The sequence below is a fragment of the Mustela nivalis genome, assembly GCF_964662115.1.
Source record: "Mustela nivalis genome assembly, chromosome: 1".
Lineage (NCBI taxonomy): Eukaryota > Metazoa > Chordata > Mammalia > Carnivora > Mustelidae > Mustela > Mustela nivalis.
Window position 1 is genome coordinate 3,672,893 of NC_139020.1, and position 27,710 is coordinate 3,700,602.

Sequence of the window (27,710 nt, forward strand, 5' to 3'; positions counted from 1 at the left end):
CCTGTTGGGCTGAGGGCAGTGTAGACCTAGTGAGTAATGAGAGGTATCACCTGGCCCCCATCTATGAGCCCATCTTACCCCGGCTCACAGGAGCCCAGGCACAGGGGACAGAGCCCAGGCGCAAGGGACAGAGCCCAGGCATAGGGGACAGAGCCGGCCACGCACAGGGAGCCGAGGACAAAACCGTGCCACTGTTCACCTTGGCCGCTCCACAAATACAGGGGGCTGCATGTAGATATCAATACCTTGTTCGCAGAAAAGGCAGGTTGGTCCCGCAGAGGTCTGGCCATCAGGATGGAGGACTGGCACAGGGCCCTCTTCCCACAGCACCCGAGAGACACACACAGTCACGCTCCGCCCACCACTGTCCCCGGCTCCGCACGGCCACTTCCACCGTGCAAACCCCCACCTGGCGTCCTGCGTGTGGCAAGCATTCGGAACTACTGATGATCCTGATTTAAAGCCGGGTGCTCAGGCGCCCTGGGCTACTTGGTATTTTACACAAAAGCTAGATAACGATTCCCGATCACAGCTGATAGGAATCGAGCACACACTATTGGCCAGAACTCTGTTCGGAGTTTTATTATCTACTGACTCCTACACTCTTTGAAACAACCGCTCGAGTTATGATCCATGTCCACTCCACAGACTAGGAAGCTGAGGCCCAGAGAGGTTAAGTGACTTGCCCAAGATCGCACAGTGGTTAAGTGGCAGGAATACTATAAAGCGAGAAGCACCACTTTGTACAGAGTGAGGAAAATCACTTGCTGATTAGATCCCTTGCTTTATCTGGGCAAGAAAAACCAGCCCGATCGCAAGCTGGAGGGAGTGTAGAGAAGTGGCTTAGGATATTTATTTTTTATAACGTTAGGAAAGGAGTCAATTAACAAAAAACCAGGGCTGATGAGACACGGGACTTGGAACGTACATGTCCACTCAGAGGTGGAAGCTCTTCTCAGGTTTAATTTCCTCAGCTTGCTTTTAAGAAAAGTAAGGGGCGCCTGGGGGGCTCTGTCGGTGAACCATCCGCATCAGCTCAGGTCATGATCCTGGGGTCCTGGAATCGAGTCCTGCTTGGGCTCCCTGCTCCGCGGGGAACCTGCTTCTCCCTCTGCCGCTCCCCCTGCTTGTGCTCGCTCACTCTCTCTGACAAATAAGTAAAATCTTTAAATAAAATAAATAAAAATGTCAAACCTACAGAATAACCCAGGTAGAGATTCACCGATTTGGGTATAACTGTGCTACCTCCCCATGACCTCTCGATCCACTGCTATGTGGAGACTTTGTGTTTTACCCGAAATGCTTCAGAACGCGTTTTCTGAGAAGGACAGCATCGTCACACCCAGTGGTCATCACGCTTGGGGAGCTGGGCCCTGTCACACCCAGTGGTCATCACGCTTGGGGAGCTGGGCCCTGTCACACCCAGTGGTCGTCACGCTTGGGGAGCTGGGCCCTGAGGCTGCCAGGTATGGGCTCTGTTCAGGTCTCCCCAGCTGAACATCGTTTACAGGTGGCTTTTCTTTTGTTTTCCTGCTTGGGGTTCAGGCAAGGTTCCTACCTTGTTTTTGTTACGTTAATCATAAAATTTGATGCTTTCAGAAACACAACTTTGAAAAAAATTTGGTATTTCCGATAGATCAGAGAAAGACAATTACATGATTTTATTCATACACGGAATTTCAGAAACAAAACCCATGCACACAGGGGAAGGGAAGGGAAAATAAAACAAGAGGAAACCAGAGAGGGAGGCAAATCAGAAGCGATGCTAACTCCAGGAAATGGACTGAGGGTCGCTGGAGGGGAGGGGCTGGGGGGCTGGGGTAAGTGGGGGATGGGCATTCAGGAGGGCACGTGATGTGATGACCACTGGGCATTGTATGCTATTGATGAATCACTGACCTCTACCTCTGAAACTAATAAAAAAATAATAAAATGCTGGATAGAAATCTGCCTTGAAAGGAACTGCTTCCAGCCTTCGTAGAAGGCATATACTGAACACACTGAAAATTCTCCCGAAGATTCAGTGAGCACCGCGGATATGAATCCCAGCCCTGTGCTACGTACTAACATGAGAAACGGCTTCAGGGGGGCTTGGGTCTTCCACTTTTACAGGTTTTCACCCTCGCTGTAACCTCTCCGTTTTTTCTGCCAACAACCTGCTCTTGCTCATGCTTGCCAGTACCTCTGGTGTGCGGGGGCCCAGAGAAGCTGCCCCCTGGGCTCTGAGGACTGGGAGTGGTCACTTGAGGGGTGGGAGGTAGGCGAGGGGCGTCTGTTAGCTGTAGCAGTCAGGCTGGGGCTCCTGGGGATGGAGCAGAGACCCGAATGCTGAAAAGATGGTGGGGGAGAACCCCAGGAGAGCACTCCAAGGTAGAGGGAATCTGTGCAAAAGACCTCAAGGACGTGGCTAAGGGACAAAAGGCTGGAGAAAGGCGGGGAACCCATAGCTGGGGGGCAGGGGTGTGAGCAGGGTAAGGGCGAGATGACCAAGAGAGGTGTGGGAGGCGGGGATGCAGACCCAGGGAGAGCAGACCCACGAGCCCCAGCAGCCCGAGACTCCCCCGCACCTGCCCAACCTTCTACCCTACAGCGGGGCCCCTCGGATGGGTCTTCACTTAACACCAGTCCACACAAGTTCCTCCGGCTGTTGAATAATCCAGCTCGCGGGGCTGCCCGGCGGAGGCTCTATGCATTTGGAATTTCCACATTAACAAAAGGCCCAGATGGGGACTATACCGAATCAGTCTCCCACCAGGAAAGGATGCGACACCTTATTTTCTGCAGTCTCTTCAAAATGATGCTATTAAGCTTTAAAAAAAATATATCTTTGCTAACATAACAGGTAAAGACGATCGCACTCAATGTTGCCTTTTCTCTCTTGACCGCACAGTGCACAGCCTTGCTGATGCCTAAGAAGCACCCAATGTCCCTTGCCAGGAAGGGTCCGTTTTCCCACACGGTGGGCTTTTTCCTGCTGATTCCTGTGACTTCCTGATGCCGGCGGCAAACCATCCCCACAGCTCTCCCCTCGGGGACTCCACTGCGGGAGCTCGCCGGGCAGACGGAGAGGCCGGCTCTGCGGCCCTGCGCCCCGACGCTCCAGGGCCCCTCCAGTCCCTTCTATTCGCAGCATTCGGCGGCCGCAGGTACATTCCAGGCAGGGCGCCCGGAGGCCTCGCAGGCCGGGGGAGCCGGGGGGACAGGCGGGGGCAGAAACAGCCCCAGGGGGCAGCGTGGCCTTCACAGCTGCCCTGACCAGGGCCGTGCCGGTCCCGAACTTTCCCCGGAGCCGCACGGCACCGGTCAGCGGTGGATTTCGGGAGCCCACGGTGCCCAACCGTCCCCGCTGGGCTTTGGGGGCGGAGGGCGGCTCCCCTGCACGTCCCGGCGGACTGGAGGACGCCGCCCGCACCCGCCGCTTCCCGGGTCACCCGCGATGCAGCCGCAGACCGCCGACGCCCGCGGGGAGCCCGACCTCTCCCATGCCCCAAGGAAATCGAGGCTCCCCGGCCGCCACAAGAGACCTGGAGGGCCAGGGGCTACCGGCGCCTGTCGCTTCGAGGGTCAGGACGCGGCACTCGTCCAGAAGCGACAGCAGAACCGGCTTGCCGCCCTCCCGTCTACACCGCCCGCTTCCCCCCTACTCGAGCCACACCACTCACTCTCCCACTCTCGGTCCACACCGCCCGCTCCCTGCTGCTCTGTCCACGGCGCCCTCGCCCTCGGTGCCCCCCACAGCCACGCCTGACCGCTCTCGAGTCCATGCCGCCCGCTGCCGGGCCCGCGGCACCCGCTCTCCCACTCCCGGTCCACACCGCCTGCGACCTGCCTGCTGCGGGTCCACACCGCCCGCGCCTCGCCGCTCCCGGTCCGCGCGGTTTCTCACTCCTCGTCCACACCGCCTGCGACCCGCCGGTCGCCGTGGGTCTACGCCGCCCGCTCCCGGGTGCGCACCCCGCGCCGTCCCACTGCCCCGCCGGCGCGGTCCGCTTTCCCACTACCCGTCCACACCGCCGGCGACGCGCTTGCTGCCGTCGGTCCACGCCGTCCGCAGCCGCCGCTCCCGTCCGCGCCGCCGCTTTCCGTCGGCCCCCGTCCGCGCCGCCCGCGCCGGCGCCTCGGCCCCGCGGACTACAACTCCCACAATGCCCCGCCGCCGCCCCCCGGCTTCCGGTGCTGCGCAGTTTCCGGAGCGGATCGCAACCCGGAGTCCGGATCCGAGCCCGCTCTGCACATTCCACAGGCAGGTAAAGCCCGGGGCCCCGCGCCCGCCGCCGCCCCCGCGCGCCGCCCCGGCCCCGCCCGGCCCGCGCCCGCGCCCCGCGCCCCGCGCCCGGCCCGCCGCCCCGGCCCCGCCCGCCCGCCGCCCGCCCCGGTCCAGCCGCCATGCCGACTGTTCTTTGTTACATTCGCCGGCTGCGGGCTCCGTGGGCGATCGGAGTCAAAACCCGGCTGGATTTCGCGGAGCCGCTCCGGGATCGCCCTGCGCGCCGCCCGCCCGCCACCCCGCGGCCCGCGCGCTCCGGGCCCGCCGCCGCCCGCCGCCGCCGCCGCCGCCGCAGCCGCCCGGCCGCCGTGGGCCGCGCTCGCCCGTGGGTGCGGCGCGGGGGCTCCTCCGCCCCCGGCCCCGGCCCGCGCTCCCCGCCCCCGGGCGCCCTCGCCGCCGACGGCCCGGCGTGATGTCACCGTCCCCGTCGTCGGGCTCGGCCCCGGGGCGCCCCGTCCCGGCGGTTAGGAGCGCCGACCCGCGGTCCGGGCGGCGGGGCTCCCGCGGCCCCCCGGGGCGCCCCGCCCCCTCTCCTGCACCCCCTGGGCAGCCGGGGAAGGGGGTGGAGCCCGTGCGCGGTGACCCGGGGTGGGGGGGGGGGGCGCGGCTGCGCAAGGTAGGGGCTGCGGGTCGCGCAGGTGAGGCCCGGCCGGCGCGGGCGGAGGCGCTGGCCACGCGGCCTCCGCGACGGGGGCAGGTGCGCGGCGGGGGTCGGGCGTGGGGAGCCAGCGTGGGGGACGCGCACCTGCCGGTGCCCCAGCCTGGGGCTCGCCTCTGCGACGCTGTTGAAGTCGCGGAGGGGGCTCCTCCCCGCAAAGGCGCGGAAATAGCCCCGACCTCCCCCCACGTTAAAATGGTAGAAACAAGCGTGACATCAGAGACGCTGACCGCGGCGCCCGCACAGAACCACCTTTGCTTAAGCCACTTGCACGAAGTCCGGACGCACCAGGTCCATCGGGGGCCCCGCGTGGCGCCCCAGCGCGTTTGGGATGAAAGTAGGGAAGCACCTGGTTTCCCGATAAGCCTTAACAGGCCTGGGGGGGAGAACTGCCCCAGAGGTGCCAGGAGGCAGCGGCTGCAGTGACAAGTGCCCCGGCCCCGGACAGCGCCCGGGATACTTTGTTTCCCAGCCGCGGTGACAAGTGTCTCGGTCCCGGGACAGCACCCGGGATACTTTGTTTCCCAGTCGCACCTTCTCCCATTGTCCGCGGCTTCCCTGTCCACGCAGCTTCTCCGAGTTTCCTTGACCTCTGGGCTTTGCGGTGAATGGCTGAGTCGGAGAGCTGGGGTGTGGGTGTGGAAAGGGAGAACCGGCAAAGGCCTCCTTTATGGGGCTCTCCCTGTTGACTTCTCTGATTCATGTTTCTGGCAGAAAAAGTTCCCAACAGAGGGTTTAATGGTATATTCTATTTTGGAAGCAGAAAGGATGGTTATTCTTTCCCAGGAGACAAATAAATACATTTAAAAAATCAACCCCAATTCCAAGGCTAATACCTTTCCTCGGAGTAATTATAGTTGAGAAAGAGCTCTGTTTGCCTCAGATCAACCTCTCATTATCATTCTTTTGATATCGTTATCCGGGGAGAAGCCAGCAAGAGAACACTCCTCCCATTTTGCAGACTTAAGGGAGATTTAAGGTACTTTTCTGATAACGCGTGATTTCAGAGGGCAGGTTGGTTCAGCAACGGCTTCCCTGCTTTCCCAATCTCCTCCTCGGGTTTGGAAGGGGAGGCTGGCACCCGCCCCTGCCCACCTCCAGCAGTTCACGCCGTGCATTTTCGTCCCTTTGGCCATTCGTTCCACAAATATTTGTTCGGTGTGGGCCTGTCATATGCTGGACACTGCAGAGAACAGGGGAGAAGGCCCTGTCTCTTGGGTCTGATATTCTGGTGGGAGGGCAGCATTGACTGAAACAGTCGAATCTGAACTTGGTCAGGTGGACCACAGTTAGAGCACGTAGGGGACAGGAGGCAGATGGACGCTGGGTGTGGGTGGAGGTGGCCACACATGCTGTCCGAGCAGGGGACACCGGGGCTCAGATCAGTGCCGCAAAGCTCTCCTAGAGGTCTGGGGTGAGAGTGTCGTGGGCAGGGGAGTGGCAGGTGCAGAGGCCTGGGGGGAAACGAGCTTTGTGTGCCCAAGGGTGAGCCGGGCAGTGTGACTGAGGGGAGAAAGCACAGCCGGGCCACCTGGGCTATCCACCGTTCAGCGTGTACCCCCAGTGCCCAGCGGATGCCACCGACGGTCTTTGGGCAGGAGTGGAACAGGATCTGTGTCTTTTTCTCGATGACCCCGTCCTTGCCTCGTGGGGAATCCGGGCCTGACAATTACAAAGAGGGTGGAAGCAGGAGGCAAAGGAGGAACCAGGACAGAGTTACATCCAGAGCCAGGAGGCTGTGCTGTGGGTTTGGTTGGGAAATGTGGTGGGTGACTGGAGGGACCGTTGCGGAGCTGCAGGCGCAGGTGGGTGGAGACCGGGGAGGATGGGGTGCTGATGGGGGGGAATCGGCCCCGCAGACAGCGGCATCTTCTAACCACCCCTCTGGGGTGAGAGAGACCCTTGCTCAGGGCCTAGAGTCTGGGTCCTCACCTCCCCGACACACTCTGATCCCGAGGAACGACCTTCCACTCAGAGTCCGGGAGACTCTGAGACAGGCAACCCCATCTCCGTTCTTGGGCTGGGCCGCGGCCCCAGGTGCAGAATCCTCAGGAAACAACGGATGTGTGGGTGTGGGGGCTGTGGCTTCACTGTGGGTAAGAGACCTCAGGCTTTCAGCAGATGTGGAGCTGGTGGGGACCTGTGGAGGGTCACAGCGGCCGTTGGGAGTGGCTGCGGGAGACGCTGCGGTAACAGCCGTTACCTCCCTCCTGGTCACTCGTCTGCAGAACAAGGCTCCCGGCGCTCACGTTGACAGCAGCGGAGAGTGGGAACAGCTGCAAGCGCGTGTCCGTGACAGGTGAGCCGCTGGGGAAGGGCCTCAGCCTCATCAAGGCCGTTAGAGGACAGTTGATGGAACGTGTGCTGTCATAGCTCGGTCCGCGGGGTTCCAGTGACTGCAGTGCCAGCTCCACCCGGAGGAAAGGATCCCACGCTCTGGTCCTGAGGATCAATGCTGACTTGATTTATGTGCATAAACGGATTCGCATCCTGGCAGGGTGGGCTTCGGCAGGAAGATGGAGCTGGGGTTTGGCGTCAGCAGGGAGGGGCGTGGAGATCCCAGACGAGGAAGGGCCGTGAACTTCCCGACTGCGGAGGGAGAGCTCGTGCCCGTGCCTTGAAACAGATGGCTGTGCATGTCACACTGTGGCGCTCGATTCCAATAGACGTGTTTAGAAGAGTGACCTAACGGTTTTATTTTAAGAAGCCAATATTTATAATATGCTGGAAATTATGTCCCTTGCAGCTGTGAAAACTAGGGGCGAGCCGTTCAAGCCGTCAGCTCCCGTGTAGGGCGTGGGTCGGCAGAGAGGTCGGCGGTGCCTGGAACCAGGCATCAGGTGGGGTCCGGGGCCGAGGGTGGACCGAGTCTGGACTGGGGACACGGGTGTGAGGTAGGTGCTGGGTCTGGAGGGAGAGGGGACTCGGGGGTAGCCTGGGTTACCCCCCCCCACCACCGGGGGTGGATTTAGACAGAAGACAGGAAGGGAGGGGAGCTCAGGAACGTGCCCCCAGAGAAACTAAGGGAGAGTAGGAGTTTCCAGAGGGAGGGCTGGAGAGCCACAGGGGAGCTGACGTAAGGAAAACAGGTTTGAGTGAGCTCTGGTTGAGGCTGGTGTGGACGGTCCAGGGCCCTAACTTGCTGCAGAGAGAGGTATGTGCTGAGGAGGGCGCAGGTGGTCTTGGGTCTCTCAGGGGGAAGGGGGCGTGGCCTGTTGGGGGGCAGAAGGGGTGTGGCCAGGAGGGCGTCCCCAAGGGAGGGCCCTTTGGATGACGTCCTCCAGATCAGGTAGGCTTTGACAGAAGGACAGAGAGTTTCTGGAACAGGAAGCAAGGGTCACAGAGGCTGCAAGCTGGCCGTGGAGAATTTGGGGTGTTGAGGAGCCCTTGGAGTGGCGCAGAGGGGCAGCTCCAGGTCACAATTGGGGGCCCAGCTGAGGCCTCTCACTCTCCTAAAATCCACAGAATCCCAACCCTGGGCCCTCCCCCAAGCCTTCTGGGGCCCGCGGGGTCACAGTTCCATGAACTCCCATCAAAATGAAACTTGGATTTCTCTGAGATGATGCCTTTCTTTGCTTGGTCTGTGCCGGGGGTCACCGGCTTGTTTGGTTGATTTTTGGTGTTTCACGTGATTGGCGTCCCCAGCTCACAGCCGTGAGCCTTGCTGGGTCACTTGCGTCCGCGGAACTCCGCTGTCCGACGGCCGTCTGCCCTTGATGCGGTGGGAGGCACCATCCCCGTGAGTCGGGGGTCCTCCTGTTGTGGTCTGCGTGGGGCTGGTGCTCGGGATGACGGAGCAGGACCGTACTGTCCACTCACGCTCTGGGGACAGGACAACAAGGAGTGCCCTTGGGACTGTCCCTGCAGGACAAGGACTCTTACAGGAGGAGCGGGCCACGTGTGTCGCCTTGCGTAAGGCTAGAGCACGCAGAGTACTCAGAGTACATTTGCATCTCCTTGTGACCCAAAACACAGGAGTGACTTCAGCACCACGTCAGTCCCAAGGCTGGCAGAGGCCTGGTTCTGAGCCGGCCGCGTCCATCCCGCTCACTGATTCTGTGTTCTCAGTCTCCGCGCGCCCCGGGGGCCCCTCCCCCTGGCACGCCTGACCTCCCGGACCCGCGCTGTGGCCCCGGAGCTCCCCCACCTTCTGCTGAGAATGCCCGAGGGTCTTTTCATCACCAGAGCTCCCAGGGGGGCCCAGTTGGAAAGCGTCAGCCGCCCACATAGAAACGTGCGTGTGCAGAAAGACCACTGTCGGGGGGCTCTGATCAGCACAAGAAAAGCCATACTTCCTTGGTTTACATTTTGGGGGGGCAGAGTGCAGACCTCTGTCTCCCCTCGTTGCTCAGAAATCCTCCTAAAGAACCAGATGCGCACGTCAGAGATACAGATGTTGTCTCCAACGAAAGGAAGGGGTTCAGGGAGAGAAACAGGAGAAACTGTAAAAGAAGGAACACGAGAAAATCTGCCCGCTGGCGGCGGGGGGAGCGGGGGACACGGGACCAGCGCTCAGCCCTGAAGCAGGCTGGGATGCGCAAGGGCAGTGGAGGGAGGCAGAAGGTCTGAAAGTTTCTGGGGGCAGAGGCTGGCCAGCGGGGACGGTGTCCCCCCTCCCCTGTGACGCTGGACGTCCCGCCTTCCCGGCCTGAGTGTACAGGACCACGGGCCCCGCAGACCAGCTGTCGTCGGAGGCGTGAATAAGACATCTGCGGACACGGCAAGGCTTCTCAAAAGATGGGCCTCCAGCGCAGCCCTCCGAGGCGACCACAGGGACGCGCCCCAGACGGAGAGAGGGGACCGGAGGGCGGAGACAAGGGCGCCCAGGAGTCCGGAGCTGCTCACCACCCGAGCCCGGGCACCGCGGAGGGACGCGCCCGGCCCCAGCCTGTGTCCAGCCTCCGGGGCGGGTGGGCCCCCTGCACCCTGGCCAGGGCTTGACCCCAGGGCGGACAGACGGATAGCGCAGGGAGGAGCCGTTGCAGGACACGGGGGTGTGGCCAAGAGCACCTGGCCCCAGCGCCGTCGCCACCAGCAGCGTCCGCACACGTACACACGCTATGGGACCACCACGCAGCACGAGCCCCACACGACACCGTCTACACACAGATGACACGAGGTCTACACACCAGCACGCACAACCAGATCTGCGCACAGCACAAGGCCTGCCGACAACAGCAAAACACAACACCTACAGAGACAAGACCCCCGCCCTCTACACACAACCAGAGCTACACGTAACACGGGACCGACACACCAGCACACACAACACCCACGTGAACCAGTGCACCAGGTCCTCACGCACAACGTGACTGACACAGAATAACAAAGTCTAACCTGCGTACCCAGTGACCGAGTGTGTGCAGATAATAAGAACTAAGGAGATATGAAAAAGTAAATCATTACCTGCCTACAGGTCACACTGCAAGTGTGTGAATAATAAATGTGCTCGAGCAAGCAGTCGGTGCAGTCGCTGGTGTTTCAGATCATTCATGTCATGATGTTACACACTGACTTCACCAAAATGACGTCGGGGGTGCTGGGAGGGGGACAGAGTGGGCCGCCGTGAGAACTCAGGGTGCAGCCCCCAGAGGGAGCCGCCCGGGGCCTCAGCGAAGCCCGTCCTTCCCAGACGCGGAGGCCGATGTGGCAGAAAGACAGGAGACAGGTGCCTGGGAGGCACCGTAGGAAACCAGGCAGAGCGGTTGTCTCTTGGCTTCCATGGTGTGTGTATGGCTTGTAGCTGTTCACTTTTCCTTTTTTTTTTTTTTTAAGATTCATTTATGAGAGAGAGAGAGCGAGCGCGCGCAAGCGAGCGGGAGGGGGCGGAGGGGCGAGACAATCTAGCAGATTCCTGCCTGAGCGCAGAGCCCAACGCAGGGCTCAATCCCACGACCCTGAGATCAGGAGCTGAGCCGAGATTTAAGAGTCGGACGCCACTGACCGGGCCCCCCCAGGCGCCCTGCAACTGTTCACTTTAATAGAGGGGAAAGTGACCTAGGATGAGAACAAGAGCAAGACGCGGGAGTGAGAGGTCTGGGTGCTCCATCATCTAAGGGCCCCGCCCTGAGAGGCGGCTTGAGCTAGGTGGGGGACAGTTTTCTTCCCACAGGTCACCTGGGTATGTGCCATGCCCCCCCGGGGGTGCCCTCCTGTTCCCACGTTCCTGGTCCCAGATCTGGAGACACAGTACCTGTTGGGGGACAGGGGCCATCCTGAAGTCAGGAAGCTGCTGATAAGGTCCTGTGGCCACAGCAGAGGCCCATGTTCCGTGTCCATCCCACAGAGACACACAGAGAGGGACTGGCCTCCCACGTCTGCTTTTGAAAGCCCCTGTCAGCCTGCAGATTCCGGAGCGGGAACCAGCGGGCGGGTGAAGCGGTTCTCGGGAGTTAGTCTCCAGGCAGTGAAACACTCCCCGAGTGGTCACGGAGCCCCGGGCGGGCGGTGCGCAGCTGTCCAGTGGCCTGTGGCAGTCAAACTCGGTCCTCCTGGTGGCGTCACAGTGGTGGGAGAAAGGGGCATGGGTATGCACGGTGGCCGCCTGGGGCTTTAAAAGCGGTGGCCGCCCAGAGAGAGCACGCACGCCACACCGGAGGGAGGGGGAGATGCACCGAGAGGAGGCAGAGGCGAGGCAGTGGGGCTGGCGGGAGGGCGGGTGAGGGAGGCTCTGGGAAGGTCCCGAAAGGAAAACTCTGGGCCGTCACGTCACTGGGCCGGAGCGGAGGCCCGTGTGATGGGAGACAAGGTTGGAAAGCACTGGGGACTGTAACCGGTGCACAGAATTGTCGATGTCGAGTTCACGGGTTTGAACTAAGCAAGCAGGCGTGACTGCCGTATCGTGCTGCTTCTCTCTGACACCGCAGGCTTGTTTCCGGAAAACAGACGCAGGCAGGGTCATGGGAGGCGTGGGGTTGTGCCGTGGAAAGTGCTAGGGAGCCATTGTCTTACGGGATTGTCACGATGAGCTAGAATTTCAAAGCCGTACCTGTGTGGGCTGAAGGGCTCGTTGTGCAAAGGAGGAAATTGAGGCCCCAGGAGAGGAAATAGCTAATACGGAGGTATCTGACGTCCAGAACAGGGCAGAGCCAGACTCACACCCTGGTCCCTGGTGCCTGTGCCCTGAAGTAGGACCAACCCCTTCCCTTGCACTGGCACACCCAGTCTGTGCTTTGGGCTGCAGTTCTCGAGCACATGAAACAGTGTGTGCACAAGTGTACCAGATAAGCTCAGACCCTGCTGGGCTAAACACTTTCCAGCAGATTTTTTATTACAAGACTTCTCAGGGCCTTTACTGTGCCATTGTGAATCAGGACTCCAGATTGGGAATCTGCAGTGTCTCACCAATTTACTGGCCACACAATTCCTCTCTACCCACCTGCTACTTCCCGGGGGTCCACACCCCACCCAAGACCCGTCTTTCAGGAACATTCTGCAGCACACGTTTGTCAAGATGGCTCATTTGTTTGCTTTTCTCTTTTCATCATTTTTCCCTTAAAGCTTTTAATATTTTATGGCACATGGGCCCAGTGGAAAACATCCTTCTTGCTTAAAAAATGTTCCCTGAGCCTCTAGACCAGGGCTGAGCACTTGAAATGGCTGACCTGAGTGAAGATAGGGTATACGTATGAAAAAAATCATTAATTATTCTTATATTAATTACATGTTGAAATGATAACATCTTGGTTATATTCTGTTAACTAAAACGTTACCAAAATTACCTGTGTGAATTCCAGCAAGACTTGATGTAGGTAAAGGCACGGTTGTTCTAAAAGTTTGTATAGAAAGTCAAGGGATGAGCATGGCTTAAACCATCTCGAAGGAGAATAAAGTGAGAGGAAACAGTCTACCTCGTTGTAGGACTTTTTCCAAAACCGTGGTCCTTCCGCCAGCATTGCCTGCTGTCTGCCAGGCCTGGTGCTGGCCGGGGACAGACACCGCGGCGGGCGGCGGAACAGGAGAGAGAAGGCAGACGTCCAGCCGCACGAGTAGGGACAGCTGGTTCTGGGCAGAGGCGCAGAAATGTTTCCGTGGTGCCGGCCCACTGCTCGTCTGTGGGCAGAATGACCCTCGGCATCCCGTCCTACACAGACATTAACTCAAGTGGGAGAATGCAGCTTAACGTGTGAAAGTGGAACGCTCTCCCGGGAAAGCTCGTAGCCAGGACACCAGAAACACAATCCACAGAAGCGAAGGTCGGTGAGTGGGGCTTGATCACGTGAGAAACCTTCGTTGGGCCAGGCCCCCGTGGGGAGGATCCCAAGCAGAGCTGTAGGGAGGGAGAAAGTGCTGGGAGCCACGTTTCTGATGAAGGGGCTAGATACGTGGGACCCTCGAGATACAACAGGGAGAACCCCAGGCGGTCTGAGGGGGCACTCAGCGATGCGGTGATATGCACGGCAGAGTGGCCGCGAGAAGGTGTCCAGTGACCTTCGCCATTCGGGACGTGCGAAGGGAAGCCCCCGGGAGATGCCGGGTCCGTCTGTGACGGCGGCTCCGGTCAGACCCAGTGGCGACCCCAGACGCTGGCAAGGACGCCGAGACACTGGGCCTCTCAAACACTGTGACAGCTTCTAAGTCAATGAAGCGTGCACTTGTCGGCAACCTGGCCTGACCCCTCGCACTCCAGGGCATGGATCCCAGGGAGGTGATAGCCGTGTCCACACAAAGCCGTGCACGCTTGTTCACAGCTTCGTTATAAGCAAAAGCCTCAAGTGGGGGAAAGCCCGGGGGTCCCCCGGCACGGCAACTGTTAAACCAACCGCTTCACACCCCTGCCTCTGAGTGCTACAGCCCCACACAGGGATGCCCTGTCCCGGTGACAGCCTGATGGACCTCTGGGGCATTTTGCTGAGTGAAAAAAAGCCAGCGTCCGAAGGTGTCGTCATGCACGATTCTGTCCGTATGATCCCCTTGAAACGACAGCATGTCAGAGACGGAGACTGGCTTCGAGGTGGCTGGAAGTCAGGGGTGGCTGGAGGGGGCGTGACATTGAGGGGGCCCAGTGGCAAGGTCTTCTCCGGATGGAGCAGTCCTCCTGCATCTGGATGGTGCGGGAGGCCACCCAGAGCTGCAGCTGTGGTGCTGGTGCACGGAGCGACAGGGACGCACTCCGCGCGGTGGCCTCGTGGGAACCGTGCCGTCCCCCATAGTTACGTAAGCCAGACCGTCGGGGAAGTGCGCGTGGAGGGTGCTTGGGGCCTCTCTGTGCTCTTTTGGAAATTTCCTGTGATTCTATAATTATTTCAGAATGTCACACAAACCGCTCCCGGCGTGGGGCGTGGGGCTCCCCCGAGACTTGCGTTGGAGAGCGAGGCCGGCTGGATCCAGTCCGTCGTCCCAGCCGGGAACGGACTCGCGGTGTGCCATCGCCTCACTTCCGGAACCCTCCCCCGACACCTGTCACATAGCTGGTCCCGGGAGGGGCAGGGAAGGCCCCGCCAGGCCAAGAAACCAGAGAGAATCTTCATTTCACACTTACGTCACCGGCGGCCCTGAAAACGCCTCTTCTCGGAGTTATTTTTAGCTGCCTGCGTTCTCAGGTTGTGATGTGTTCGTTGTGCAACACTTCCACCCGGGTTGCTTTTTCTGAATCGGGGCTTTGTAGGTCCCACTAAAAGATGGTCTTTCTCCACCTCCCCCCCACCAGGATGGTGACTGCAAAAACAAAGGAGCAGAACAGCAGGCGTGGGGGGGCGCGGGGCAGCGGGAAGCCTCGGGTGACCCAGCCGCTGTGGGCGCCGTATGGCGAGTCCTCAGCCCATGAGACAGAGTCCCCCTGCGATCCAGACTTCTGTGTCCAGGTCCACACCCGGACGGGTGGAAGCGAGGACTCCGAGAGCCGCTTGTACCCCGCATTCACGGCAGCAGGATTCGCGATAGCCGAGGGGTGGAAACAGCCCCGTGTCCGACGGCGGGTGAAGGGCTACGCACGGTGTGGCCGGTCTGCGCAGGGGAGGGGTGCCAGGCCGCAGGAGGGGGGGCATTCTGACCCCCGCTGCCCCGCTGGGGGGCCTGGAGGACATCGAGCCTAGTGACACAGGCCAGACACAAAAGGACACGTCCTGTCAGATCCCACCGGCGAGAGGAGCCTCCAGTAGTCAGACCCGCACAGAGCAGTCTTCGTAAAAAGCGTCCACACCTGTCCTCCTGAGGGAATTTGAGTTGTGTGGCCTGTGCTGCTTCTCCCCTCTCCAGGCCGGTGTTTCCCTAAGGGCGGGCTGTAGAAGCTTCTGGATGGCAGGGGTTCTGTAGAGCCGTGCTGTGTCCTTATAGAAGATTCCTGCAAATCTCAGAGTAGCCCGATGAGGTGTCTGGGCTTTCTGAGTGGAGAGCAGTGGTGGGACGTCTTCCCCGCATGTCAGAGTTCTGGCTGTGAACCCTTGTCACCACGGAAATGAACTCTGGTCCCCTCCCCACCTGCCCGAGGCAGCCAGGCTCGGGCCCCGTGGGAGACCAGTGGCCACCACTGGGGAGATGTGGCTGGCTTGGTGCCCTCCTGCAGCCGGGCTTGGGTCCCAGGCGGATTGTGATCTTGTGATTGACCTTGGTGGCGGAGAGCTGCCTGATCACTGCAGGTGAAGCAGGTGCACCTCACTCAGACCTTTCCCCCTTCGTACTGAGGAAGGCGTATGCAGGGCTTCCCTGGGGGCCGGAGCACCCTCCCCAGAAGCGGAGGGCGAGGAGCCGTTGGTTTGACCAAGCCCGGGTCCCACACGCGGCCCTTCCAGGCTTCCTCCCAGCGGGCTACAGGGGGCACCTGCCGGGTCGTATGTGGTGGCAGGGGAGAAGGCTCATACCTGTTCTGCTGCCTCAGACAAAGCAGAGCTTCACCACGCGGCGCCGGCGGTGCCAGTGGATACTGGGGCAAGGGACGGATGTGGCCCCGTCTGAGCCGTTGGAATGTTCTCACGGGCACCAGCTGCCGTCCTGAAAAGCCTCCATTTCCTGTGACGGCATCACAGTTTGCAAGCTTTCTTCGCTAACGCAGATTATCTGTTCAGACTTTCTTTCGAGTGCGTGGAGCTGGAAACCCTACAGAGAGGGTCGCATCCGAGGGAGAGGGAAGGGGGAAGGCAGGAGCCCCGGGAAAGCAAGGCCAGGCCCGCACCGCCCCAGACGGCGCACGGGAAGGGCCTCGTGGCCTGCCTGTGTCGGGGGACGGAGCAGGCGGGCCCTGGGTCCTGGCTGGTGGGTGGCTGAGGCTGGCAGGAGCAGGAGCTCTGAAACACGGAGGAAGTGGGGTAAGCATTGGATGGGGACACGGGGAGTCTCTTCCGGTCTTCCCACTAATCTACCCCAATTTCTGAAGTTCCCGTCCTAAGTTTGACAAATGAGGCATCTGAAGCTTTCCGACCAACTCTGAATTATCTGGCGGCACCGAGGAGCCCAGGGGAAAGACACCGAGACTTACTGTTGGTGGGGCGCGGCGCACCAGGGACGTGAGGGTTTCAAAAGGGAGAGAGTAGGAAGATCGTGGTTCTGTTGGGAATCGGGGTGAAAAACCAACAGACAGCCCACAGACACTGGCCACGATCTATGACAACCCGAGACAACTGTTTAATAAGAAGGTCAACCCCGCGTTGGGATTCAGCGGGGAGGGGAGTTGATGGGAAGGGAGAGGTCTGGAGGGTGAGCCTGGGCTCTGTGGAAGGAGCCGGGGGGCTTGCACGGGTGGGGGGTCTCCAGGGAAAGCAAACGGCGGAGGCAGCACGATTCCGTGGAGGGGACCTCGGTCTCCAGCGGGGGTGGGGGTACATGCAGGGACATACGTGGAGGAGCAGATGGCCCCGTCAGCATTGCCGCCCTCCCTGGGCCTGGCCTGCACGGGCCCCAGCACGGCCGATCGATGGCTCTTGCCCTGTGGATCCTGTAGGGTCACCGGATAAACGAAACACAGAAGTGATTACCACTGTAAGGTCAAAGTTGCAGCAAGGGAAAATTGCAGGGTGCTTTTAGAACGTGTTACAAGGCCTTAATTTGGACAGGGGACCAGGAAACCCTTCCCTGAAGATGTGCCAATTAAGCTCAGATGTGAAGAAGGAGTAGGAGTGAGCCCACGGCAGAGCCCGGCGGAGGCTCCAGGCGCAGGGAGGAGCCTGTGGGAGGCCGGGGGCAGGAAGGCGCTGGGTGCTTCTGGGAACTAGTGGGAGGCCACAGAGGCCTAAGAGGTCAGCGAGGGGGGGGTGGGCAGAGGAGCCTGCTGGGCTTGGTTCTGTCCCGGGGACAGTGGGAGGCCATCGGCTTTCAGGGTGACAGACGATATGATTGGGTCCCAGTTCTCAATGAAGCTCCCTCTGCAGCGTGGGAAGTGGAGGCCGGCCGGGGGTGGGGAGCAGGAAGAGTCTTCGGGGGCCCTTGCCGCCTTCCAGGAGGGAGGAGGTGGGGTGTGGTCCACGGAGGCTGCAGGTAGGGTGTGTGGGGCCGCTGGCCCCGGGCGGGCCGAGTGCGTCTCTGACCACCGTGTTCTAAGATGTGGGCGGCCCAGGAGGGCCCCGTTGGGCAGGGAAGCCAGGAATGGCCCGGCGCTCGCTTCTGGCATGTCCGGCTGCTTGTGGCCTCCAAGCGAAGGTGTGGGGGCAGCTGGCCATCCGCATCCGACTCCTCGGAGCAGCACCAGCCGCCGATGGTCTGCACGTAGGCGTGGAAGCAGGTGTGGCTGCCCGGGGAGGGGTCCTCCGGAGGAGCGGCGAGAAGGGGCGCGGGCTGTGCCCCAGGAGAGCCCAGACTAGATGGGGAGGAGGAGGACCCCCCGCGGGGGAGTGGCTGGGGAGGACAGTGGCTGGCCGAGGCCCAGGTGACCAGCCAGGTGAGGTGAAGAAAAGATGCCTGTCCACGGCCAGAGCAAGTGGAAGAGGAGGCACAGGACGAGCGTGCGTGGACGCCATTGACGGGTAATTTTATCGTGAGGAATTTGATAATTCCAGCCGGTAGGCCGGCTGGCAGACCCCGTTCCCCGCGGACCCATCACCCGGCTGATCTGCCCCATGTCCCTGTCCCGGAATCCCCACGGGTAGTGCGCGGAAAGAGAAGGGGCCAGGCTCCGGCCCCAGGGCTGAGTTTGTGTTTCGGTCCGCAGCTCTGCAGAAGGAGCCTCACGGGAGCCACGGTCCCAGCCCGCTGGGAACCTCTCGTGCTGCTCCCTCAGTGTGCTCAGAGACCAGAGTTCCGGCTTCCAGCTGCCCAGCGAAAGCCACCCACGCTGTTTTCATCGGAATCTGGCCCCAACCCGAACACTGTGCTTAACGTCGCTTCTACGGGGCTCCCAGAGGGGCTCAGTGTCCAACTCCTGAATTCAGCTCAGGTCATGATCCAGGGTTCCTGGGATCAAGCCCTGCATCAGGGCTCCCTGCTCAGTGGGGAGCCTGCTTCCCTCTCTCCTTCGCCACTCCCGCTGCTTGTGCACTTTCTTTCTTTCTTTCTTTCTTTTTTTTTTTAAGATTTTGTTTACTTATTTGACAGAGATCACAAGGAAGCAGTGAGGCAGGCAGAGAGAGAGGAGGAAGCAGGCTCCCCACTAAGCAGAGAGCCCGATGCGGGGCTCGATCCCAGGACCCTGGGATCATGACCTGAGCGGAAGGCAGAGACCTGAACCCTCTGAGCCACCCAGGAGCCCCTCCGTGTCTTTTCTTAATTGAACGTTCAGTTTTGAGGTAACTGTAGATCCCCGTGCAGTCGTCGGAAGGACCGCGCCGTGATCCCCCGTGCTCTTTGCCCAGGTCCCTACTGTGACACCCTGCAGGCGTCCAGTGCGGGGTCACGTCCAGGACGGCGACAGTGACACAGCGCAGTACAGAGCATCCCACCCCCCATAGGTGTCCCCCCTGCTGCCCCTTTACAGCTTCACCCGCCGTCTCCCCCACACCCCGCCAGCCACGACTGTAGGCCCCATCCATGTGTCGCGACATTTCAGGGTGACGTTTTGGGACCGGCGTTCTTAGCACCACTCTGGAGAGTTCCCCAGAGCCCAAGCGTATCAGTGGTTCACTCCTTTTCATCGCGGATGAGCCTTCCAGGTGTGGGTCCCTCTGGACCACGGACCGGGGTCACCCGTTGGGGGCCAGCCGTCTGGCCTGTTGTGTGAGTAGAGCTGCTCCAAACAGGTGTGCGGGTTTTTGTGTGGACGCAAGTGTTCATTTCTCTGGGGCAGGCGCCCCCGACTGCAGCAGTGGGGTCATAGGCCACGTGCTTGCAGGTCACAAGAGACACCACCCTGGTCTCTGCTCCGCCAGCCGCCCACGCGTGCCCGGGGTTTCCTGCGCTACTCCGGCGGGAGCGCGCCGTGTCCCGGTGCCGTGCTGAGCACGTTTCCCTGGCGGAGGATGACAGTAGCCACCTTTTCCTGCGCTGGTCAGTTGTATATTCTCTTGGCTGAAATGTCTTTCGGGTCTTTTGCCCATTTACTGATTGTCTGGTTTGTGTTTTACTGTTGGGTTGTGAGAGTTCTCTGCACGTTCAAGGTTTGGGTGTGTGGTTCGCAAAGATGCCTCCCGGTCTTCTTGCCCTCCTCACCAGGGCTTTTGTAGAGCAAAATTTTTGAATTTTGATAAAGTCTAATTAAATTTCTGTTTCTAGAGGATTCTTGTGGTGACAAGTCCAAAAACTGCCTACCCTAGATCCCAAGGATTTTCTCCTATATTTTTCTAAAAAATGTTACTATCTTATGTTTGAAGTCTAGGTCCCATTAGGAGTTAATTTTGTGTGAGATGTGACGTCACGCACAGCTCACTGACCCGTCCCCTAATCCACTTGCCCCAGCACTACTCCTTCACGAGCTGCTTTTACGTGCCCCGCGAAAGCCCGCTGAGCCTATCTGCGTGGTCTGCTTCTCGGCTTCCGCTGACCTGTGGGTCTGTCCCCCTCACCACTGGCAGCGTCGGGGTGGACTGGGTCCTCCCGGAACTCTTCCTTTTCAGGGTTGAGTCATCCCTGGGGCCTGCCTGTGAGCTCCAGTCCCCACAGAGAGCGTCTGTCCAGAACGGCCCTCGCCCCATCGCCCCCCGGCTGCCAGGTCCTGGTCTGAGCCCAGCTGCCGTTCGTGGAGATTTGGTTCCCGAGGCTATTGGTGTGCTCCCCCGTGACCCCGGCCGTGGCTCGTCGGCTCCGGTCGCTGTGCCAGACAGATGGGCGGGTCGGCAGCGGCGCTCAGACATGGGGTTCAGCAGAACGACCTGGGGTTTGGGAGGGCGGCATGCAAGGACCATCCCAGAGGGTCTGCTCCGGCAGGTCTGGGAAGGGCCCGAGAATCTGCAGTCCCGAGAAATTCTCAGGTGCTGCCGGTGCTGGTGCAGGGGACCACCCTTGCAGAACCCACAGCCTAAGGTGACTTTTCCCAGGAAATCGCCACATCTCTCGCTTACAGGCTTTTGGGTTCTTTTCCCTAAAAACACTACTTATAATCCGTTGTTCTGGGATTTCTTGCGTGCTGCGAATGTCCAGAGGACGGGCGTCCCTGGGCAGAGGGACCGTCGGAGCGCTGAGGGGATTTTGCGAGCCCAGCACAGATGTCAAGCGCCCCCTTCCTTCAGGCCTTACTTGCTGTGTGGGGGTGGCTGTGATCCCTTTTCCTGGCTTCAGAGAGCCGTTTTAGGGGATGGGTCTCGGGGATCAGATGCTACTAAGGAGGGACGTTCGTTCCCGGCACACGCGTGTCTCAGTACACCCACCGCGCGGCGGTAGAAGGCTAAACGTTCATTGTTTCCTGCCCCTCCTGTTTCCCTCTTGTGGCCGCGGCTCAGAGAGTCAGCCGGGTTTCCCAGCTTTGTGCTTGGAGGAGCCACTTCTCTGGGGACGCTCAAGGGGCAGGAGATGGTCAGCTTTGCCTCCCTGGAGGGGTGCGGAACAGAGGCAGCCCCCCGAGGCTCCGTGGGCCCAGCCAGGCTTCTGCAAGTCCTGCCCGAGCCAGTCGCCCTCGTCTGCGCTCGCCCATTCCAACAGGTTCTGGGGACCCCGTGTCCTTTGGGCAGCTTCTGGAGAGCCTGCCCCTGGGGCGCCCGGAGGCTCAGTCAGCCAAGCATCCGACTCCTGACTTCGGCTCAGGTCATGATCTCAGGGTCCTGGGATTGAGCCCTACATCAGGCCCACGCTCAGCGGGGAGTCTGCTTGAGGATTCCTCTGTCTCTGCCCCTCCCCCTAAAATGAATCAGTTAATCTAAAAAATTTCAAAAAAAAAAAAAGACCTGCTCTCGCCTTTGCAGAACTTCCTCCACTGGGAGCCAGTGCCGGCCGGGGGAGGGTTCCAGTCGCAGGTAGACCTCGGGGCCCGGCAGCCACGCACTAGTGAGGGTTTCCCCACGTGTGTCTTCTGTCGCTTTGTCCCTCTCCACCTCCTGCTCAGTGACCCGAGGCTGTCCCCATTCCAGACTGGCTCCTGACCACAGCCGTGGTACCCATCCTGGCTGACCACAGCCGTGGTACCCATCCGCCAGGAAGCCCCATGTGAAACTTGCGAGGGCCACATGAGATGCCTTTTAGCTTCAGTGGGTGTTCCAGGAGCGGGCTGCGCTGTGGTTGGGAAAATAAACAGCCTGGTTATTGATCCTGGCACTTTGTTTTGGGTTTTTTTCTTTTAAGAGGAGTCAGGGGAAGGCAGAGGGAGAGAGAGAGAAGGAGAAACTTGGGCTCTGTGCCCGATGCGGGGCTCCATCCCAGGATCCCAAGGTCATGACCTGAGCCGATACACACGTATAAACGTATATACCACATCTTCACCCACCCCTCAGCTGATGGACACTGGGGTTCTCCCCGTGTCTTGGCTATCATAGATAACACAACTGGACTGCGCGTGTTCTTTTGAATTAGTGTTTTGTGTTCTTTGGGTCAGTATCCAGTAGTAGAATTGCTGAATCGTATGGTAATTCTGTAATTCTGCTTCTAGCTTGAGGACCCTCTGTACTGTGTTCCAGAGCGGCTGCCCCAAGCTTGCGTTCCCACCAGCAGGGCGTGAGGCTCCCCCTTCTCCGCATCCTCGCCGACACCTGTCATTTCTCAAGCTGCTGATTTCAGCCGTCCTGACAGGTGGCAGGTGACTTGCGGACGATGAGCGATGGGGAGCGTCTCCCTGTGCGTCTGTTGGCCGTCTGCGTGTCCTCTTAGAGGAATGTCTGTTCAAATCTTCTGCCCGTGTTTTAATTGGACCATTTTGGTTTTTTGGGTGTTGAGTCGCATCCGTTCTTCCGGATGCTAAGCCTTCATTGGAAAGGTCATTTGCGAGTGTCTTCTCCCGCTCCATAGGTTGCCTTTTGATTTTGTTGATTCTCTTGCTTTGCAGAAGCTTTTCATTTTGGTGTAGTCCCAGTAGTTCATTTTTGCTTTTATTTCCTTTGCTTTACGAGACCGTCGCCACGGCCCATGTCAGAGAAAGTTCTGCCTGGGCTGACTTCCAGAATTTTTATGATGTCAGGTCCCCCCATTTAGGCCTTTCATCCATTTTGAGTTTATTTTTGTGTTTGGTGTAAGAAGGTGGCCCAGTTTCATTCTCTTGCACGAGAGGACAGTTTCCATAACACTGTCCTCTTCCTCTTGCCTGTTCTTGCCTCCTTTGTTGAAGATGAGTTGACTGTACAACTGTGGGCTTCTTTCTCGGTTCTCTGTTCCGATCCATGACCTGTGTCTGGTTCTGTGCAGGTCCTGGACTGCTCCAATCGTGACCGCTCTGTAGTGTATCTTGCAATCTGGGATCACAATTCCTCCAGTTTTGTTTTTCTTTTTTCTTTCTTTCTTTCTTTTTTTTTAAGATTATCTTTTTATTTATTGGACAGACAGAGATCACAAGTAGGCAGAAAGGCAGGCAGAGAGGGGGGAAAGCAGGCTCCCTGCTGAGCAGAGAGCCCGATGTGGGGCTCGATCCCAGGACCCTGAGATCATGACCTGAGCCAAAGGCAGACACTTTAGCCCACTGAGCCACCCCGGCGCCCCAAGTTTTGTTTTTCATTTCACTATTACTTTGACTGTTTGGGGGTTCTGTGGATCCACACGTTTTAGGATTGTTTGTTCTAGTTCTGTGAAAAATGCTGTTGGTACGTTAACAGGGACGGCACTGAATCCGTAGATTGCTGTGGGTAGTGCGGACGCTGTACCGATGTGTGCTCTTCCGCTCCGTGAGCGCGGGGCGCCGTTCCTTCTGTGTTCTCTTCAGTGTTTCCGCGGGGTTTTCTAGTTTTCGGAGTCCCGGTCTTTCATGTGGGCGAGCATCTTTATTTCCATGTTGTAGGTAAAAGAACCGAGGCCCCGGAATGCCCGTACCCGGATCATCCCTCCAGTAGGTGGGGTCCTGCCTCACGAGATGAACAGGACACAGAAGTGACTGACCCGATCAGAGGTTTGCGAGGTGAGCAGGGCGCTGCCCTCCACGACGCCGTGAGCTGCTCTGGTCTCCAGGAGACGTGGGTGTGCGCTGGGTGTTGGGCCTAGGGTAGCCGCTGAAGGAAGACCGAGGTCGTACTAAGACATGAGTTCCTTTGAGGAGCTGACAGTCCAGTGACAGAGGAAAGAGAGCCAGAGGTGACAGTGTGAACCCAGCTTTTAGAAATGGTGACATATTTGCTTTACAGATGGAAACCGGTGGCTCATATAAAAGATGAAAGTCTGAGTTCATCAGGACTTTCTAATCCAGAGGACATTCAAATCAATTGCTTTTAATTAAAAAAAAAAAAAAGCTCAAAGTTCCCAGCCTCCTCACAGTAAAGGGGACCCCACTGCTAGGTACCTTTAAGACCCCCAGGTAACATCCCCACACGAGCTCAAGGAACCTTTAACAGGACTTCTCTTTAAAAATTGCTTTGTGGGGCGCTGGGGTGGCTCAGTCATTAAGCCTCTGCCTTCGGCTCAGGTCATGATCCTAGGATCCTGGGGTCGAGCCCCACATCAGGCTCCCTGCTCAGCAGGAAGCCTGCTTCTCCCTCTCCCACTCCCCCTGCTCAGGTGGCCTCTCTTGCCGTGTCTCTCTCTGTCAAAGAAATAAATAAAATCTTTTAACAAATTGCTTTGGGGGGCGCCTGGGTGGTCAGTTGGTGAAGTGTCGGTCTTCAGCTCAGTCGTGTCCCGGGGTCCGGGAGTCCCGCATCCGGCCCCCTGCTCAGCGGGGTCCGCTTCTCCCTCTGCCCCCTCCCCTGCTCTTGATCACTTTCTCTATGTCTCTCAAATAAATAAAAGCTTAAAAAAAAAGAGAAATAAAATCCAGTTCTTTTGTAAATAAATAAATACTGCGTTTGCAAGAAGCTCGGCATTCACAGCAGACCCTTGTCTCCCGGCAGGTGTCCGCAATGGCTGAAGACGGGAGTGAGGAGATCATGTTCATCTGTAAGTAGCTCCGGCCCGACCTCAGGGGCCGCGGGCGCAGCGCTCGCTGTCCCAGCAGAGCCCCATCTGCGCCGTGTTTCCACGTGCCAGAAAAGCTGCTGCTTTTTGCGTTGAAACGGCTCGTCCGGCTCTAGGAAGCGCGTTCATTGCGCGCGCAGCGCTGCAGGGCTGTGGTTTTAAAAAAGGATCGTCTTTCTCAGGACGTGGGGCCAAGGGCGCTTTGCGGGAGGGCCCTGGGTTCAGAGGAGTAAGCCCCGGGGGCTGACAAGGAGGTTTATGAAACGTTCGATTTATGGTAAACAGGTTAAATCCATGAGTTTTAGTGTATCCTCGGGAAGAATTTGTTCTTTTCAGCGTGGAGTCACTGCGTACTCTGAAATGGGCCGCAGGTGGACGTCTCTCCCTGGGGGCCACATGCTGTGCCTGCCCCGTGTCCGTGTCTGTGGGGAGCGCCGTGGGTCACCCACGTCGGGCACGGAGCCTGCGAGGTCCCGACCCCCTCCCAGCGCTGACGCTGTCCCGTCTGTTGCAGGGTGTGAGGACTGCGGTCAGTACCACGACTCCGAGTGTCCCGAGCTGGGCCCCGTGGTCATGGTCAAGGACTCCTTTGTGTTAAGCAGGGCACGGTGAGTGGCCGCCTGGAGCCGGTGTTGGTCCTTCCCGTCCAGCGGGGCTGTCTGAACGTACACCCTGCATCGGCAGGAAGGGGAGGTCTTTTACAGTCCCTGGCCCAGTTCGCACATGGGGGTTCCCCACACATGACTCCGACACCCCCAGGACTGACGTGAAGAGGGAGGTCCCAGGAAAGGGCAAGGCGCTTCCCTGCCCTCCCCCTGCACCCCACACCTCCACATGTTCACCGGCCGAGAAGCTCCCTGCCTGGTCCTGGGTTTAGGAGCCTTCGTTAGGGAGGCATGACCGACCGAGTGGTCCGCGGTCGGCTGACCCAGCCTCCAGCCCCTCTCCCGCCCCGGCTGTGGGTGTGGGGACAGGATTGGAGGTTTCCCCCCTCTACCCAGGTGGCTGGTCCTCCCAGTAGGGTCTGCAAGTCACCTTTGTTAGTGACAAGACATCCGTTTCGCCTTTACGGCCCTGACGGGTTTTCAGGAACAGTGGACCGAGCACTTACGGTCTGGGCAATGGATTTCGACATGGGAGTGACCAAGGGCATGTTTCTTGTAAGTCGTGCCATCACAGCAGGAAACTGCAGACAGAGAAGGCAGGACTTGGAGCACGCCGGTCCTCAGGGTGCGGAGGGCGTCCGTGAGTCCGTCCCACAGTGGACGGGGCAGCCTGCCGTCAGGACGAGCCGGGGCACGTGCCGAGGGGTCCCAGGGAGGGTCTCGCTCCAGGTCAGGGCTCCTAGGGGCCGAGCACGGCAGCCGTGGAGGAGCCCATGGGCCAAAGCTGCCGGACTGCTGGCTCGCTTTTCCCCATGGCCGGAACCCGGGCCTGCCGTCCGGCAGATGCCCGCCGCGGGCTGCGTGGGACCCGGGGCAGCGAGCACGGGTCGCCAGGCCAAGCCGTCCCAGGTCCTGGAGAAGCACCGGCAGTTGTAACCAGGAGGCTGGGTAGCTTTGCCGTTCCCCTTCTGGGCACCTGGGGGGCCGGGGCACCTGGAGGGGCCGTGGCCAGGCCTCTGAGGGACGGTCTGTCCACAGCCCGGGTCAGCCACGTGGTCAGCTTTTGGGACTGGGGCGAGGCAGTCTCTGTCCCTCCCTCGCTGCCTGGCACGCAGAGTGGGGACAGCAGCCTGTCCCCCGCACGCTTGTGCTCAGTATTGTGTCATGCACAGCACCTGCCACATGGTGGCGCCGTTGCTATTATCGTGCTCTTTCTAGAAGCTTCCCCGCTGGTGTTCCCAGCCTCTATTTAGTGCCTTTTTCTCACGGTGACTTACCTTCTTACAAGACTGTTTTTGCCTGAAGCAGCGATCTCATCAGCTCCCCCCAAAACCTCCACTGGCTGCCGGTTGCCCACAGTGGCAGGTGTCGGTCCCGGGGCAGGAGCCCCTCCACTCGGCCCTGGGAGGGGGCTGCGCCCCAGGCCCGCTGGTGTCTGACCTACTCGTGGACGTGGGTTGGGCTTGCCCAAGCCTTGGGTCATGCTGGGGTTCCAGCCCGTGGGCCTTCCGCTTCCAGCGCCCCATCCTTGACACTCAGCATTTAGGTAAATGGACCGGCCCGTTCAGCCAGCTGGGAACCCTTTTCTGCCCCGGGAATGCCGTGGCCCTTTCCCCTTTCTCGTGGTGCTTTGAGCACGGCTTCTCGTCACGGAGCACCCCCCTTTCTGGGCTCTGCGGCTCTGGGGGTGAGAGCTCAGTCCCATTCGTGTCCACTGGCCCATCGAGCCCCACACCTGCGACGTCTCCTGGGTGGGGATGTCAAACACATCCTTTAGTAAATGGCCCTTCCCTCTGTGTGTGATCTGGGTGAGTCGTGCTAGGGCCCTGGGGCCAGTCTCCTTTGGCTCAGGCTGGTAAGGAGCTGGGTGTGCCCAGGCCACTGGGCCCTCACCCCCTCTGTCCTCAGTGGGAAGCTCTTTCTCACCCTCGAGGATGGTGTTTCAGTGACAGTGAGCTTCTGGGCCCCCTTACGCACCTGTCCCCGGGGTGAGTGGCTGTCCTCAGTCAGCGGCGCTCAGGGGCTGCGCGGCTCCCGTTCCATTTCCAGGTCCTCCCTCCCTTCCAACCTGGAGATCCGGAGGCTGGAAGACGGGGCCGAAGGAGTGTTTGCCGTGACTCAGCTCGTCAAGAGAACACAGTTCGGTCCGTTCGAGTCGAGGAGAGTGGCCAAATGGGAGAAGGAATCCGCGTTTCCCCTGAAGGTACGGGCCGGGGCCAGCATTGGGAGCGGACCCCAGCGAGGGGAGCTGCGCCTTCCGCTGATGGATGGTGTCTTCCGCGGCTCCAAAGATCCGGGGTCCGCCTGCTTCTCCTTTATCCCCCGTTGCTCTTCTATCCCAAAGCTTCAGCCCCGAGCTAGTATTTCGAACTTTTCAGCTTTGCCGGCCCCTGGAGGCGGGATGGGGAACGCAGACCCGCCAGGCTGTCCTCGCCTCTCTCACGACCTGCGCTGGCGTGCACCTCCCGGGCGCTGCTTTCCGCGCTTCGCGGAGCCACGGGGACTTGGCGGAGCTCTTGCGAAAGGAAGGGGTTTCGTTCAGGCGGCGATGGGACACCGTGCAGGGTTTAGCGGCTCCAAAAAGTGCATCAGACCAAGGAAAGAAACGGAACAAAACAGAATGGATGTCAGTTGCAGGCAAGGCTCTAAGTTCTCGGAGGAAGGTGTGGACGTGCCACGAGGCCGGATATCCGGGGTCTGTCCCCAGCCCCAGCACGTGCCCCATCCACATGCGCCTCCAGAAACGTCTGACGGGAGCAGTGAGGATCAGGGCGCTGGTCTTGCTGCGGGGACCCACAGAGCGAGCTTTGCCTAGAGGCCCTCAGCAGAGACCCGCGGGCTCAGGACAGGTGTGAGGTGGCTA

The 27,710-nt window shown here is 59.7% G+C and overlaps 1 protein-coding gene across 7 annotated transcripts in view; it reads left to right on the forward strand.

The window, feature by feature from the left end:
• Positions 1-4,171: 4,171 nt before the first annotated feature.
• The window catches only part of PRDM15 (PR/SET domain 15), a 61,038-nt gene continuing 37,499 nt past the window's right edge, over positions 4,172-27,710 (forward strand). For 2 of the 7 annotated variants that reach the window (XM_082721669.1, XM_082721671.1), the window contains exons 1-4: positions 18,844-23,253; positions 24,179-24,224; positions 24,757-24,850; positions 26,897-27,050. In XM_082721669.1, coding sequence (XP_082577795.1) covers positions 24,188-24,224; positions 24,757-24,850; positions 26,897-27,050 — 285 coding nt within the window. In that variant the 5' untranslated portion in view covers positions 18,844-23,253; positions 24,179-24,187. Of the gene's footprint in view, positions 4,248-18,003; positions 18,229-18,843; positions 23,254-24,178; positions 24,225-24,756; positions 24,851-26,896; positions 27,051-27,710 lie in introns of those variants that run through there. The other 5 variants (XM_082721670.1, XM_082721666.1, XM_082721665.1 and 2 more) reach the window with 5 other exon arrangements.